We start from the raw sequence: 14755 nt of genomic DNA on the forward strand, positions 1-14755 counted from the left end.
AAACAAAAAGTGGAAATAAAATTTGTATCGGCCTTATATTCCTGGCAAGAATTTTACATATAATACAATATGAGAAAAAAAAATGCTTATGAAACCTCAAATTCAAATCAATTTTGTGGGCCTCATGGCCGTGCGGTTAATGTCGACAGGTATTTAAGCGCATCGTGTCATAGGGTGTGAGTTCGATTCCCACTTCAGCCGTTGAAACTTTTCGTCAGGAATGTTTCTCAGATGTGCCACTGGAGCATGCTTGTCCATTGTCTAGTGTTAAGTTACAGTCTGTGCAGCTAAATGGCTGATGACAGTGTTCGTGTCTTTAAAAAATTCAAATCAAAACATTTGGAATATCCTGGAACATCCAAAAAAGTTTGTTTGAACTTGTTTTTCCTTTTATTCAACTTTCATGATACATCAAAACAGAAAAACTCACATCCTAACGAAAAATGTATGTAAAAAAGTCACCCTAAAAGGGTTAAGCAAGGGCAATTGTGGAAATTTTATTAAAGCCAAATTATTTATCGGCGGTGAAATACGAACCTCAAACGACGTCGGCGTGACATAAAATGAACCGATAGTGCGGCGGCGCACAGGTCTATATCCAACAGCAGGGGATCCAAAGTGAACGCAAATGTTTACACTCTTCTCCGCTTGCTTGGTGCTGCTGCTGACTGTTGTTGGTGAGGATGAAGATCGCCCCAACGCTCGCTCTTTCCTCGGTTGTTGGCTCTCTCTCTTGTTGTTGTGCGGTCGGTCGGGTTATCTTCCAGCAGCGGCTTAAGCGCGTGTGCCCCCCTGACAGAAAGCGAGAGTGATGGTGTTCTTCAGCGGGCTTGTGATCGTTGTTTTGCGGTGTTTGATCGACCGACCCCTTCCCCTTCGCGCGCGTCGTCGTCGGTCCGATGAACCATGCTACAGAGAAGACTGTCTGTCTTCAGGTTTGCGCGGGTTTATGGGTTTTCGGCTGTGGGGGATTGCCTCGGTCGCTCTCGCGCTTCTCTCGCGCGCGCCACGCCACTTTCGGGAGTCCCAAACCTCCGACGACGACTGCTGGAAACTTCTTCAATCCCCGTCCATTAAGGGTATTAAGGGTATAAATTCGATTACACCGGATCGGACCAGCATCAGTCATCTGTTTGCCTTTCTCGGACCAACACATCGAGTCCGCGCTCCGAATCTCCCCGTGTGAATTATCCGTGTTTAGTTAGAAGTGATCCTTGCGACTTGCAGTAGTAAGGAACGGAACGATGAGAGCCTTTGTACTGTTGAGCTGCTGTTTGGCCCTGGCTTCCGCTCGACCGGAAGCGGGTTACTCATACAATCGTCCATCGACGGGCGGCGGCTCTCACGGAGGCGGCGGCGGTGGCTACTCCTCGGGAGGACACGGAGGCGGCGGCGGTGGCGGTAGCGGAGGACATGGAGGAGTGTCCTTCAGCTCCGGCGGTGGTGGCAGCAGCGGATTCTCGTCCTTCGGTGGAAGCGGATTCGGAGGTGTGTGTCGAGGGGAATGTAGTGACTAGGGGGATGTTCAAAGGACATTTGTGGTGGAGTGATGGTGTGTGCTTCCTGACTTGGTAGAGAAGCGAACTGTAGTGGAGGTGAATTGTGGTTCGGACATTCTTGACGGCCGTAAATTGGACTGAGTTCTTGGGGAAGTGTCGAAAACGAAATGTGTGGTTTCTTGTAGTGACGGAACAAGGACTCAGTTATCACCGTGAACTCGGAGAGTTCAACGGTGCTTAAATAGCTTCGATACTGGAACAGTGAAGCAACGGTTATCTGTACTCGTTAAGAAAAACTTGACTCCTAACAGTGAAATAATTAGCGAACGAAATAATTTGTTGATTGGTTCACTAGAGTAAACCAGACAGACTGCTCAGGAAGCTCAAGACAACTGTGCAGTCTGTCCTGAGTTTCAAGATATTTTAGATAAGAACGTAAAAAACTGTAAAGACTCCGCATTGATAAGTTTTGTACTACATTCTTAGAAAACATATCGCAAAATAGAACTCTAATTTGTTTTCCTCTTTCAATGCCGGTATTGGCTTCTGAGGTGTTTTTTTTTTTTCAAAATTTTAGATAATTTCCAAAAGGGCTTAGAGCCAGGGTCCAATTGAGAAATTTTATTTTCAAAACTTTTGATTTTAATTGTGAAAAAAGTTTTTTGATTTCTTTCTGCAAATCCTGCCATATAATTTTCATAGCAGGATCGCGAGTGCTTTGATATTGCCTTCTCCTCACGTTTTTAAGACGGATCAATAGTTTAAGATCATCGTCTATAATCACGGTTTCAAATTTTCACATTTTGGAATTGCAATACTCCTGGCTTCAACAATGGAATTTGTTAAAGTTTCAAGAGCATTTTCAATATCAAGTTTTGTTTGTAAAGAAATGTTTACATCAATATTAGAGTCAATATATGTTTTACATATATTCCAGTCGGTTCGAAAATATTTAAAAGTGGAGCTGACAGGATATGGAATCGCTTCATGAGATATTTGAAATGTAACAGGGACATGATTAGAATCAAAATCAGCAACGACCAAATCAATCGTGGACAGGTTTCTTGAAGAGGAAAACAGGTAAGGGTATCAGGGTATTAAATTGAGAAACATCATGAAGAGTACTTGTCAAATAAAATTCTGCCATTGGAATTGCTTTGCGAAGTATTCCATGAGCGATGTTTGTCGACAAAAAAATTTGATTATGACAAAAAAATTGGATTTATTGTGAGTCAATTTCTGCAAGTCGTTTTTAAGCAAATAATATTACTGCCCAGTGTATTGAAAAGGCAAATAGGCAGCTATGAAAGCATATTAACCAAGTTGTGTTTCAACAAAAACTCCCAAAGTTTCAAAAGCTTTGGTTTCAAATGACAAAAAAGTAGATGTTTTGTACGCCTATGAATGATGATTGCAACTCCCTCCAACATGCACCATCAAGTCGATCATTACGACAAACAAAAAAGTTTGGATCTCTGTTGAGTTTGGATCCAGGTTTCAAATAACGTCCTGAAGAGCACTCGTCAAATAAAATTCTGCTGTTGGAATTGCTTTGCGAAGTATTCCATGAGCTATGTTTGACGACAAAAAATTTTGATAATGACAAAAAAACTTACTTATTTTCCTTATTAGTAGTAAAATACACGAATTAGGAAGAAAATGGAATAATTGAGGTTTTGTATAGCTTTTACAGTAGTTTTATAACCAATTTCTGGGTTTCAAAACCACCGTAAAGCCAAAATTGTTACTAGGGATAGCGTTAGCGTTAGCGTTAGCGTTAGCGTAGTTACGGTATACTTCGTAGATTGGATACTAGCAACATCAATGTTTATTTTTGATAATCTAATCCAGATTGCTTTTAGGAACAAGGCTGGGGAGTGAACCTTGATCCAATCATGAAGAAGAATACCAATAGCATTAACATCGCTATTCCCGGCCACGCCCATCTTTACCGTAACTTGGGATAGGGGAAGGAAATGTAGATGTAGCACTTACTTAATGAGAGGCCACCGACTCAGTGACGCCCTCATAAGTGCTACGGAGGTGGAGGTTGGGATAGGTATATTGTCAGGATTCGCCTAAAAGCTGGCGATAGACCGAGGGCATTTGTTGTTTATTTTTTTAAGTTTTAATCTTTTGAATGCCGGCATTCAAAAAAGAAAACATGTGTTTTATTTACCGTATAGATTATTTTGCATCGAATAGTACTATCAACCGTTTTTGTGAAAGTAGTGTAAGCTCTGGTTATCTGCTCAATAATCATTAAAAGCAGATCCGATCCCTCCAGGGTCATCGGAACAAAAAAAATAACAATAAATAAAATGTCGCGTGGGTACGATCAACGTGTAACTAAACAAAAGAAGAAATATGTTAATGTAGTGCTTGAAACAAAAAGTAGGGGAGTAATTTTCTGCTCTGCGATTTTTAAGCAGAACCGATCCCTCTAGGGTCATCGGAATAAAAAAAGGAACAAAATAAAGCTCCGGCAAATCGCGAGGCATCTAATTTAAACTTTGAGACTAACAAAACTTTGAATGTAACAAAACATAGAATGGTTATAACTGAAATGTGTTTGTTTTCCAGCCAGATTCTTGATGGTCATTGAATCACATTAAAAAAAATATAATTGGATAACAATTAAGCTTTCCAACTGGAACAAACTCACCAATTTCAGCATTTTACATTGGAATTCCCTTCAGCTGTTCAGATAATATCTTCTGATTCCGTTCCAATGGGGCAGTTGCAGAATGTTCCGCTAATCCATACACTTTCACGGTTGCACTAAACTATCAACAGTTAAAGTTTAACAATTTCTTCCTATATACTATAACGGACGCGAAGTAAACTTTAACCGTCGGAGAACACAGTTTCAATGAAACACAAGATACAGCGTAAATCCTTGCCGCCATCAGCCGAAATTCATTAAAACGCTTTTTGGCAGCGGAAAAAAAAGCGGGGCACACACCAAAGCCAAAATTGTTACTAGGGATGTTCAAAAAGAGCAGTTGTTAGCTTGAAAAATTCAATATCATCAAAGAAATGTGAATCGATTCCACTCTTAAATTTAACAAAATTGACCAATTTGAAGAGCGATTCTTTAAGAACATCGGTTTCTATAACGCACCGACTGAAAACTGTTCTCCGATTGATGATCAATCATCGCTGTCAGCTGCATTATTTTTGTTACGCGTTCACCCAAAACATTCTGCGCATCAAACTGACACCCAGTTCTCAATGTTCTGTATTTTCCCCCGCCAAAAAAAGTGGATCATAGCTCACATCACACCACCTGAAATATAATAACATAATTGCCACTTGTGATTTCTCACACACAAACACCTATTGCAGCAATTACGGTCCCGCACACCTTACGGGGCGCCAATATTTTCGCCAAATTTTTTCGCACACTTAATGACCAACGACAGGCGCCACATTCTTCAGTAGGTAATTACGGCCACAAACAGATACCACATCTGTTTGTGGCATCGGCAATTCCAATTGGATTTGTGTTGAGCGGTCATTGGCGCGTGGTTTCGTTTTTTTCTTGAAGAAGATGTTTCGCAGATGGGCTTTTTTGTTTGTTGAGATCGAAAATTGGATTTCATTCTTACCTTGAAATACGCTTAACGTTAAATAAACGCATAATATTAGAATTCAGCTAGTACATTCTTAAAATGATTTATCATTAAAAACATCTTTGGCCTACAGGTTTTTGAGGTTATAAGAGCTATTATTAAGGCTCCATACTGATCCCTATAAACGAATCCAGTGATTCTCTAGCACTTACAAGGTGTCTTAGAATCAGTTGCAAGGACGTGGCCAAGGCAATATCCAGTAGCTGGAAGTATCTGTAAAGCAGTAATTAAGTTCAAACTTCATAAATGTCTAAAAATGTTGATGTTGGATGTTTTTTTTATATTTGAATAATAATCAGCTTAAATCTCTTAAATCCAAACAAAAGAGTTATAATTTTGAAATAAAAAATCTTGCTTTTTAGATTAGCTTCGACTGAGGTTATGTTATTGAAACAATGTTGGCAATGTTACTTTTCGCATGATAAAGGTCCCAAACCGACCGAAACGTTGGGTAAAATCAAAAACTAGCTTTTGAAATTCCCTAAAACTGCTCGGCCAACATTGTTTCAACAAAAAATCTTGCGTAACTTACGATATCAACCAAAAATCCATTGGTAACCGAGTTCAGAGCTCGTTGTTTCCAGTTATTGCAGCAAATGAATAGTTAAGGACAAAAACTATCATAAGTTTGAGATAGAGAAGCTTTTTTCTCCATCTTAGCATCATTAAACAACATGTAAATCCATTCGTTTGCTCAGTAACAATCAAGCTACACACTTGGTTAACAATGGTTTGTAGGGCGAGATCCTAAATTAAGCGAGAAATGAACATTCTTTTTCGTAATATTCAACAGAATACTGAAGCATTTTCTTCATTCTGTGGCAGTTTCCGAACATTTCTGTTGTGACTCCAAAATTTGGATTTAACGCCAAAAAATTTGGATTTGGACGCAAAAAAATTTGGATTTAAAAAAAAATCTTAAATTAGTTTCCGATAGTTTCAATACCTTACTTGAGTAGTTGGTATATAATATCAAGCAGCCCAATAAAAGCACATTTTATGGCCTTCCAAGTTTTTCAGTGTGTCTGCTTTCTGAATCTGTACGTATTTGAACTGAAAACTTCGAGTCTACACAGTATCGTCAGAATGTTTGAGGCCAAGCTTTGCATTTTTGTTTTGTTATCAAACATCAAATCAACTACTTTCGTTTCAGCTTCCGAATATTTATACCGAAATTTTTCTTGTATTATTGGAAAAAATTAAATTTAACAAAAAAAAATGCGAATTAACTTAAACAATAGATCATATTTTTATCAAATTGTATCAATAGATATTTTTGAAAATTTTGGAACCATTTTTTTTTTGCAATTTATCATTGTAGTAGGCTGTTTTTCTTCGCGTCAATCTATCACCTGTCTATTCTACTGTCTACTGCAGGCCTACTTTCCTGCACTGATTTATGCAGTTTTATAATAGTCATTATGCAACTAAAATCGATTGCGTAACGATTATTACGGAACGTTTTTTTTTTTTCATTACGCAACTGCTCTGAGTTGCGTAATGAATCATCAGACAACAATTTTCATAAATTGCGAAAAAAAACGGTGAATATATCCTGATATGATTTCTGATACCTCAAAGCGATCTTCCAAAAAATTCCAAAAAAAAGTGGTTCCCAACTCGTTACAGACCTTTTTTTTTCAGCACTGCATCCAATATTTGGCCAAGTTTTTTTAAACTTTTCCTGAGAAATCGTAAAAACTTTCAATGTTGGACCAAGTTTCTTGAACTTTTCCTGAGAGACAGTTAAAACTATCAAAGTTTGCACCAAGTTTATTGAACATTTCCTGAGAAACAGTAATAAGTTTCAAAGAATGGACCAAGTTTTTCGAACATTTCCTGAGAAGCAGTAATAACTTTCAATGTTTGCACCAAGTTTTTTAACTTTTCCTGAGAAATAATAAAAACTATTCATGTTTGGACCCAGTTTTTTCAACTTTTCCTGAGAAACAGTAATAACTTTCAATGCTTGAATCAAGTTTTTTGTACTTCTGTATTTCTGAGAACCAGTAAAAACTTTCAATGTTTGGACCAAGTTATTTAAACTTTTCCTGAGAAACAGTGAAAACTTTCAATGCTTGGACCAAGTTTTTTTTACTTTTCCTGAGAAACAGTTAAAACATTCTATGCTTGGAATTGGTTTTTATTTTTATTTTTTCTGAGAAAGAGTCATTTCAATGCTTGGACCAAGTTTTTTGAACATTTCCTGAGAAACAGTAATAACTTTCAATGTTTGGACCAAGTTCCAAAGACCATCTTTCAATGCTTGTACCAAGTTTTTTAACTTTTCCTGAGAAACAGTAATAACTTTTAATGTTTAAACCAAGTTTTTTTAACTTTTCCTGAGAAACAGTAATAACTTCTTACGTTTGGACCAAGTGTTTTGAACTTTTTCTGAGAAACAGTAATAACTTTCAATGCTTGGACCAAGTTTTTTCAACTTTTCCTGAGAAACAGGAAAAACCTTCAATGCTTGGACGAAGTTTTATGAACTTTTCCTGAGAAACAGTAAAAACTTTCAATACTTGGACCAAGTTTTTTGAATTTTTCTTGAGAAACAGTAAAAACTTTCAATGTTTGGACCAAATTTTTTGACTTTTTCCTAAGAAACTGTCATAACTTCCAATGTTTTTTAAACTTTTCCTGAGAAACAGTAAAAACTTTCACTGCTTGGACCATGTTTTTTAAACTTTCCCTGAGAAACAATATCAATTTTATATTTTTGGACCCAGTTTTTTAACTTTTCCTGAGAAACAATAAAAACTTTTAGTGCTTGGACCAAGTTTTTTTGAGTTTGCCTGAGAAACAGTAACAACTTTCAATGTTTCGATCAAAATTTTTGGACCTTTGCCTAAGAGACTTTGATAGCTTTCAAGGTTTGGCAGAGCCGTAGCGTGGTCTGAGGTTTGGGCCAAGTTTTTGGAGCTTTTCCTGAGAATATTTGAAATTCTGGCTTGTTGCTTCTGAGGTTTTCTTTACTGCAGTCTTATTTTGCAAAATAATGTGAAATTGTTAAAACCAATGTTTCAACCAACTTTTTCGGAACTTTTCTAAAGAAACTCTTATAATTTTCAATGTCTTGACTAAATTTTTCGAGCTTTTTCTGAGAATATCCACTCCTGTAGTCTTTTTTCAAAATAATTTGAAATTGTCATAACTTCCAATGTTCCGACCAAATTTTTTGGAGCTTTTCCTAAGAGACTCTGATAACTTTCAAGGTTTGGATCAAGTTTTTGGAGCTTGTCCTTGAAATTATGGCTGGTTGCTTCTGATATTTTCTCTACTGTAGTCTCATTTTTCAAAATAATTTGAAATTGTCATAACTTCTAATGATTCGACCAATTTTTTTAGTACTCTTCCTAAGAGACTAATAACTAATAAGATTTGGACTAAGATTTTTGAAGTGAATATTTTAAATTCTGGCTGGTTGCTTCTGAGATTTTCTCTACTGAAGTCATTTTTTCAGAATAATTTGAAATTGTCCAAGCTTCCTATGTATCGACCAAAATTTTTGGAAGTTTTCCTAAGAGACTCTTATAACTTTCAAGGTTTGGACCAAGTTTTTTGAGTTTTTGGAGTGAGCTCTGTTCCAGTTGGGGCATAATGCCAGAAAGAGGATGATGAAAAACTCTCATTTCATCAATCCAGTTAATCAAAAAGCTATCAAAATTCCCCTACAAACAAATTCCGACACCATCAACCACCCAAATCTATTGTTTTCGATAGCTAATTTGAGCCGTCAACTCAAAACTCCTCTTCAAAGAATCGGTTATTAAATTACCCCAAATTGCGTACAGCGAATCAATCATTGGCGGTGTATGACACATCACATCAAATCGCGCCAGTTACTCACATCGAGTGCACTCTTTCCCATTCCCAGTAATAGCGTTCCATCGAAACCGCCGAAAATGTAATTAAACCACATTTTGACACGCGCGTCACCATGGCAGGTGATTCCCATTAGAATCCCACAATTTACTGTTGTACATGAATGGCGCTCTCCGGGGGAAAGCACACCACCACTGCAGAATAACGATTTCACATTATTAAATCGGGATGAACTTTCCCCAGCGACCTATCTAAATTTGAGAATTTCTTGATGTTTACTTTCTCTTTCGTCAATATCTAATGCGTATTTAACATTTTCTGATGCGCTTTTTGTAAAAATCGCAAGTCAATCTTTCGATCTATAATGAAATACTTATCAAAAGCTTCAGTGGTGCAATGTTATCATCAACGGAGAACAAGAGAGTAGAAAATTTCTCATTTGAGAGAAAAGAGAATCTCTCAATCGTGAGAGAGGGAAATTTTTCTTTCGAGAGAGAAGAGTATCTCTTTTTGTTACTTAAGTCTTTTAGAAAAGTTCAGCGAGAAATCTCCCTGTAGAATCACTCTTCCCTTTCACTCTTTCGAATATAACAGTGCAATACTAAAGCTTTTGATAAGTTTTCCACTATAGAATTAACAACAATGTCTCTGGCTAGCGGTTCATACGAAAAACGCAATAGAAATGGTTAACGTCGCTCAGTTATTGATAAAAAAGAAAGTAAACAAAGAGAACTACTCAATGTTAGATAGGTCCTTTTGAACAGTTACGCGAGAAATCCTATCAACCCCCATCATTGCATCAATTCTGACGTTCTTGCATTATTCGCACCTGGGCATGCCCCTTCTCCCCCAATCAGGTTCATCCTCGTTCAGCTCCGGCGGTGCCAGCAGCTTCGGTGGTGGATCTAGCAGCTTCGGAGGCGGTGCCAGCAGTTTCGGAGGCGGCGGCAGCAGCTTTGGCGGTGGATCCGTCGGAGGCGGCTTCGGAGGCTTCTCCGGAGGTTCCCAGCAGGCCATCATCCAGAAGCACATCTACGTGCACGTCCCACCACCAGAGCCGGAGGAGGTCCGCGTCCAGCGCCCACTCCAGGTAGCCCCGGCCCAGAAGCACTACAAGATCATCTTCATCAAGGCCCCGTCCGCCCCAGCCTACCAGGCGCCTCAGATCCCCCTGCAGCCCCAGAACGAAGAGAAGACCCTGGTCTACGTGTTGGTCAAGAAGCCCGACGAACAGCAGGACATCGTCATCCCGACGCCAGCCCCAACCCAGCCCAGCAAACCCGAGGTCTACTTCATCAAGTACAAGACCCAGAAGGAGGGTGGAGCCGGAGGATTCGCCGGAAGCGTTGGCGGAAGCTTCGGTGCCGATATTGGTGGCTCTATTGGCGGTCATGACAGCGGCTCCGGGGATCACAGCGGAGGACACACCGCCACGGCCCCAGCTGCCCAGTACGGACCACCCGGCAAGTCCGGCCCATACTAAGACACGAACCACCACCACGAACACGAACGGATCATTCCGGACTCATCGAACCGATTCCGCGGACCACGTAGCTAGTCGAAAAAACACAAATCATTGAAACACATTAACACACACATCCAAGCGGAGTCAGTCTAGCTCACGCACAAACACCAACACAAATCACGTTGTTATTGTTGAACGCTCTTTTGCCGGAGGAGGTTCCGGTTCGTCCGGCGTCCAAGAATTGCAAGGAGCCGTCGAATCGGAACGCCCCAGGCCTCTGTTGTACATAGGATTTCTACTTCACGAAGCGAAGAAAACAAATTTTCTTAGGACGTAGGAATTATTTTTACAACTTCTTACACTTATTATTATTATTGTAATATGATTAATTGTAATCTTGTTTAATTGTTCTTAGAAAAGATATGCAAATTAAAACGGTGACAAATTTTTAGAAAAAAAAAGCTTTCTGGAACACTTATTATTATGCAGCGACCTTACTCAATGATGACTTCAAGAAAGCAGTGTAGGTGGAATGGGATTACACAGAAAACTGAAATTTTGTAGATTGTTATCAAAAAGACTTAAAATGAGGCTCATGTGACAAATGCGTCTTTGGTGATCTAGACTAATTTCGTGGTAAACATGCCTTCAGATCTTCAAGCGTTACTAGTGATCTCTCAAAGAAGCATGAACAATATGCACATTGCACACCCATATAGGCTCATAAAAATATGTTTTGTCATATTCTAAATTCCACGATGAGCGGATAAGGGGAACCAACGTAGACGACAACCGCAGCTGTGAGCACAGCATCGTCTCTGAGTGGTAGGTACTACTCAGAGACGACCTAGGAACGGTTGGTTTGATGAGGAGTGCCAAAAGGTGAAGGATGACAAGAATGCTGCCAGTTACCGGATGTTAGTGTATTGTGCCCGGCAAAATAGAGAGCGGTGCAAGGAAGCAAGAGCAGCTGATAAAATAATTAAAAAGCAGTATGAAGAAGATATCATTACTGAGGCGCAATACAGAATGGAACAAAATGATATGCAGAGATTTTACGAAACCCTCCTCCGTGATGTGCGTAGACCGTAAAGGTATCTTGCTGACAGACAAAACCTTGGTGGGTGTGTAAAGGCACTTTTATTATTTCCTTAACGGAAAGAACATTAACGCGTCAGAGAACAGATTAACCATCAGCGACGACGAACGAGCTGTGGAGCCCCCGACGCTAGATGAGGTTGAAAAGGCAATCAAAGAGTTGAAGAACAGTAAGGCTGCTGAAAAAGATGAGCTACCGGCTGAACTTTTCAAGCATGGTACTGAGCAGCTGTATGAAATGCTACACCGTACTCTGTAAAGGATATGCGAGGGAGAAGAACTGCCTGCTGGCTGGAGCGCCTCTGTATAAGATGGGACACAGACTGGAGTGCGCCAATTAACTAGATTAAAATTTGTTGGAACTCTAATGACGTGCGATAATGATGTTACCCGCGTGGTGAAAAGGTGTCTTGCAACTGTGAATAGGGCTTCCTACGGACTGCGTAACCAGTTTAGGTCTCGTAACTTGCAGACGAAGACAAAATTCGCGCTATACAAGACAACGATCCATCCGGTTGCTCTATACGGCCATGAATCATGGATCTTAAGGTGAAGATGAATCGCAGCCAAACTTGACATTTCCAAGAGTACAAATCTGGAGACCCAAACACCCGTTTGAGCTCAAAACTTAATCTATTGGTTACCACCAGCTAGTGATCAATCGATTGAGTTTTCAGCTTAAACGGATGTTTGGTTCTCCAGATTTGTGCTCTTGAAAATTTGCGATTTGGCTTCGATTTATCTTCACCTTAAAAGAGGCCGACCGGAAAGCGTTCAGAGAAGAAGAAGCGAGCAAGAAAATGGTACCTGGCGGCGCCACATGAATCATGAATTGTACGAAGTATTCATAGAAATTGATATTATCAAGCTCATAAAACACGGCAGACTGCGTTAAGCTGGTCACGTGGTACGAATGCCGGAAGAACGACAAGCAAAAGAAAATATTCAGTAGAGAGCCTGGACGAGGCCTTCGACTTTGTGGTAGGTCGCGCACACAATGGCTTTTTACACCTGAGGAGGACTTAACATTCAGCGCGACTGGAAGCGATTGACTCAGGACCGAGCCCAGTGATGGAGAACTGTTAGACGTAGCGTATTGAAGCCCATCAATTATCAAGTATAGGCCTTCAGATCTACAAGGGTATCCAGTGGCTTTTCGAAGGATTATGAACAAGGCTAATACGGACTCATTAAGTTATATTCTTACAAGATTTTAGTACAACGACTCTTCAAGGTTATCTAAGAACGACTTGAAATACTGGTCATCAGATCTACAGGCGTAACGAGTGACCTTTCAGTACATTGCGAACAATGGTAATACCCCATGTTCATATGCAGTCAACTCTCCCTTAGTCGAAATTCTGTATCTCTATATTTCCCTTAGCTCGATGGAATGCGCGATTCCTTAAATCTAGCATGCTTTGATGCCTCTGTAAGTCGATACCTCTCTAACTGGATGTTCCCTGACTCGATTCTATCTGTTTCAGTTTCCTTTGTGAGTTTACCTATCAAACTACCTATCTAAATTGATAGTAAAATTAAGGTTTACTGCCCATTTCTGGTTGATGAAATTTACTATTTTTGACTATGACTTTGAAAAGCTCTGGAAAAACTTTGTTTGAAAAATTTTTCATTCCCATAGCTTTGGATTTGTAAAAATGGGACCCTAGAATGGAACCCTGAACATACAATTAACTCTCCCTTACTCAATATTCCGTATCTCGATATCGATTTAGAGAACCATAGTAAAAGTTGGGTTTCATGGCTTACTCGATGGCCCCTTGGATCGCAGTTGCACTGGTTTTGTGTTCTGTAACTCGATACTTCCCTAACTCGATGGTCCCTTCAATATCGAGTAAGGGAGAGTTAACTGTATTTTGTGAATTTGACCAACAAGTAATGGACAATTGGATTTCAATATTACAGAATATTTAGACACAGATTCCAGTAGGGCGGTATTCAAAACATCATGTACATGCCATGTGCCCAACATAAAAATGTTATATCCGGATACCCAAAACCAGTTCCTATCTTCCCGTAATCTGAAACTCGTATTGACACATATATTGAAATGTTCGGTAATCCGATCCGCATGGTTGTTAACCTCTCTACTGTTAGCTTCATTTTTTCACCACAACAAGATGATTCAAACGGCGTTAACTTTTTTGTTTTTCCATAGTTTTGCATTAGTTTTTTCACAAGCCCTCAAAAAACTCTTCTATTTTAAGAGTCTGACCGACATTCCTCCTACAAAAATCTCTGACCGTCATTTTGTTTTGAGTCAATTCATCAAAAATAAAATAAAATGTGGGCTATACAATGTCATTCACAAAATCTAAAAATTACAAAATGATTAAATTAATGAACTCTGTAGAAGTCATATCGTCACTTGAGTGAGACCGACACTTTGATAGCCTTCCCGCATCTTTACTCTTCCACAATACAGATGCTGTGGAAGCGATATCTACTATAGGCAAATAGTTTCAACACTAAACAAATCGCACTCGTTCTTCGCGCGTGTGTAGTAACATGATATGGATGGGCGTGGGTTACGAAAAGGGTCTGCGTGGTCTGTGGGGATTTGAATTCAAAACTTGTAACCAACTCAGTTATTGGTTCACCAAGTGGCTCGGTAGCATAGTTGGTAAAGCGCTCGTCTAGGAGACAAGAATCCTGGGTTTTAATCCCAGCCGAGCATGTGGATTTTTTTTGTAATTTCACATTCTTCATCTGTCTGGAATTACACTTCTATTAAAACAAAGCCTTCTTAGGACTTCAGAGTTCATTGGACACTTACAGGGTTTCCGTAAGTTATCCGAACAGCAAAAGATCCCATAGGAAAGATTATCTCATTATTCCTGAGGGTCATTAGCCAGGCTGCAGATGTTTTCTTCGTAGGATCCAAAAAGATGCATCCAAATGTCCTATTATTATTTGAAGTAATCTCTACAGGTCATTGACTTCAAGATAGGCAGGAAATAGGAAATTATACAGTTCAAACCAGTGAGTTCGATGAACATTTATTATCCGTCATAGAGCTGGAAAAACGGTGTGCGCTAAGACCGTTAAACACATTTTGGTTGGTTTCACAAATATTTGGAATCTGAAATGTGTCTAAATTACTGCATAAGTGTATAATAGGTCAAGAGTTTGACCGGTTGATAGGCAAAGAAAACTCTCAACTAATTACTAAGTGTTCGACGAATTTTAAGCTGAAAATGCGGATTGGA

General features: G+C 39.4%; 2 protein-coding genes across 2 annotated transcripts in view; both read left to right on the plus strand.

Annotated features, from left to right (window-relative positions):
- LOC23687425 (RYamide receptor) overlaps positions 1 to 14755 on the plus strand; it is a 693865-nt gene that overhangs the window by 540570 nt on the left and 138540 nt on the right. The gene's annotated exons all lie outside the window — the stretch shown is intronic.
- On the plus strand, positions 1099 to 10888 carry LOC23687435 (serine, glycine and glutamine-rich protein). The gene is made up of 2 exons (XM_011494635.2): positions 1099 to 1488; positions 9820 to 10888. The coding sequence occupies exons 1-2, from the start codon at positions 1245 to 1247 to the stop codon at positions 10443 to 10445; spliced, it is 870 nt and encodes a 289-aa protein (XP_011492937.1). The 5' UTR covers positions 1099 to 1244; the 3' UTR covers positions 10446 to 10888.

The sequence above is a fragment of the Aedes aegypti genome, chromosome 1 (assembly GCF_002204515.2).
Source record: "Aedes aegypti strain LVP_AGWG chromosome 1, AaegL5.0 Primary Assembly, whole genome shotgun sequence".
In the NCBI taxonomy this organism is placed as follows: Eukaryota; Metazoa; Arthropoda; class Insecta; order Diptera; family Culicidae; genus Aedes; species Aedes aegypti.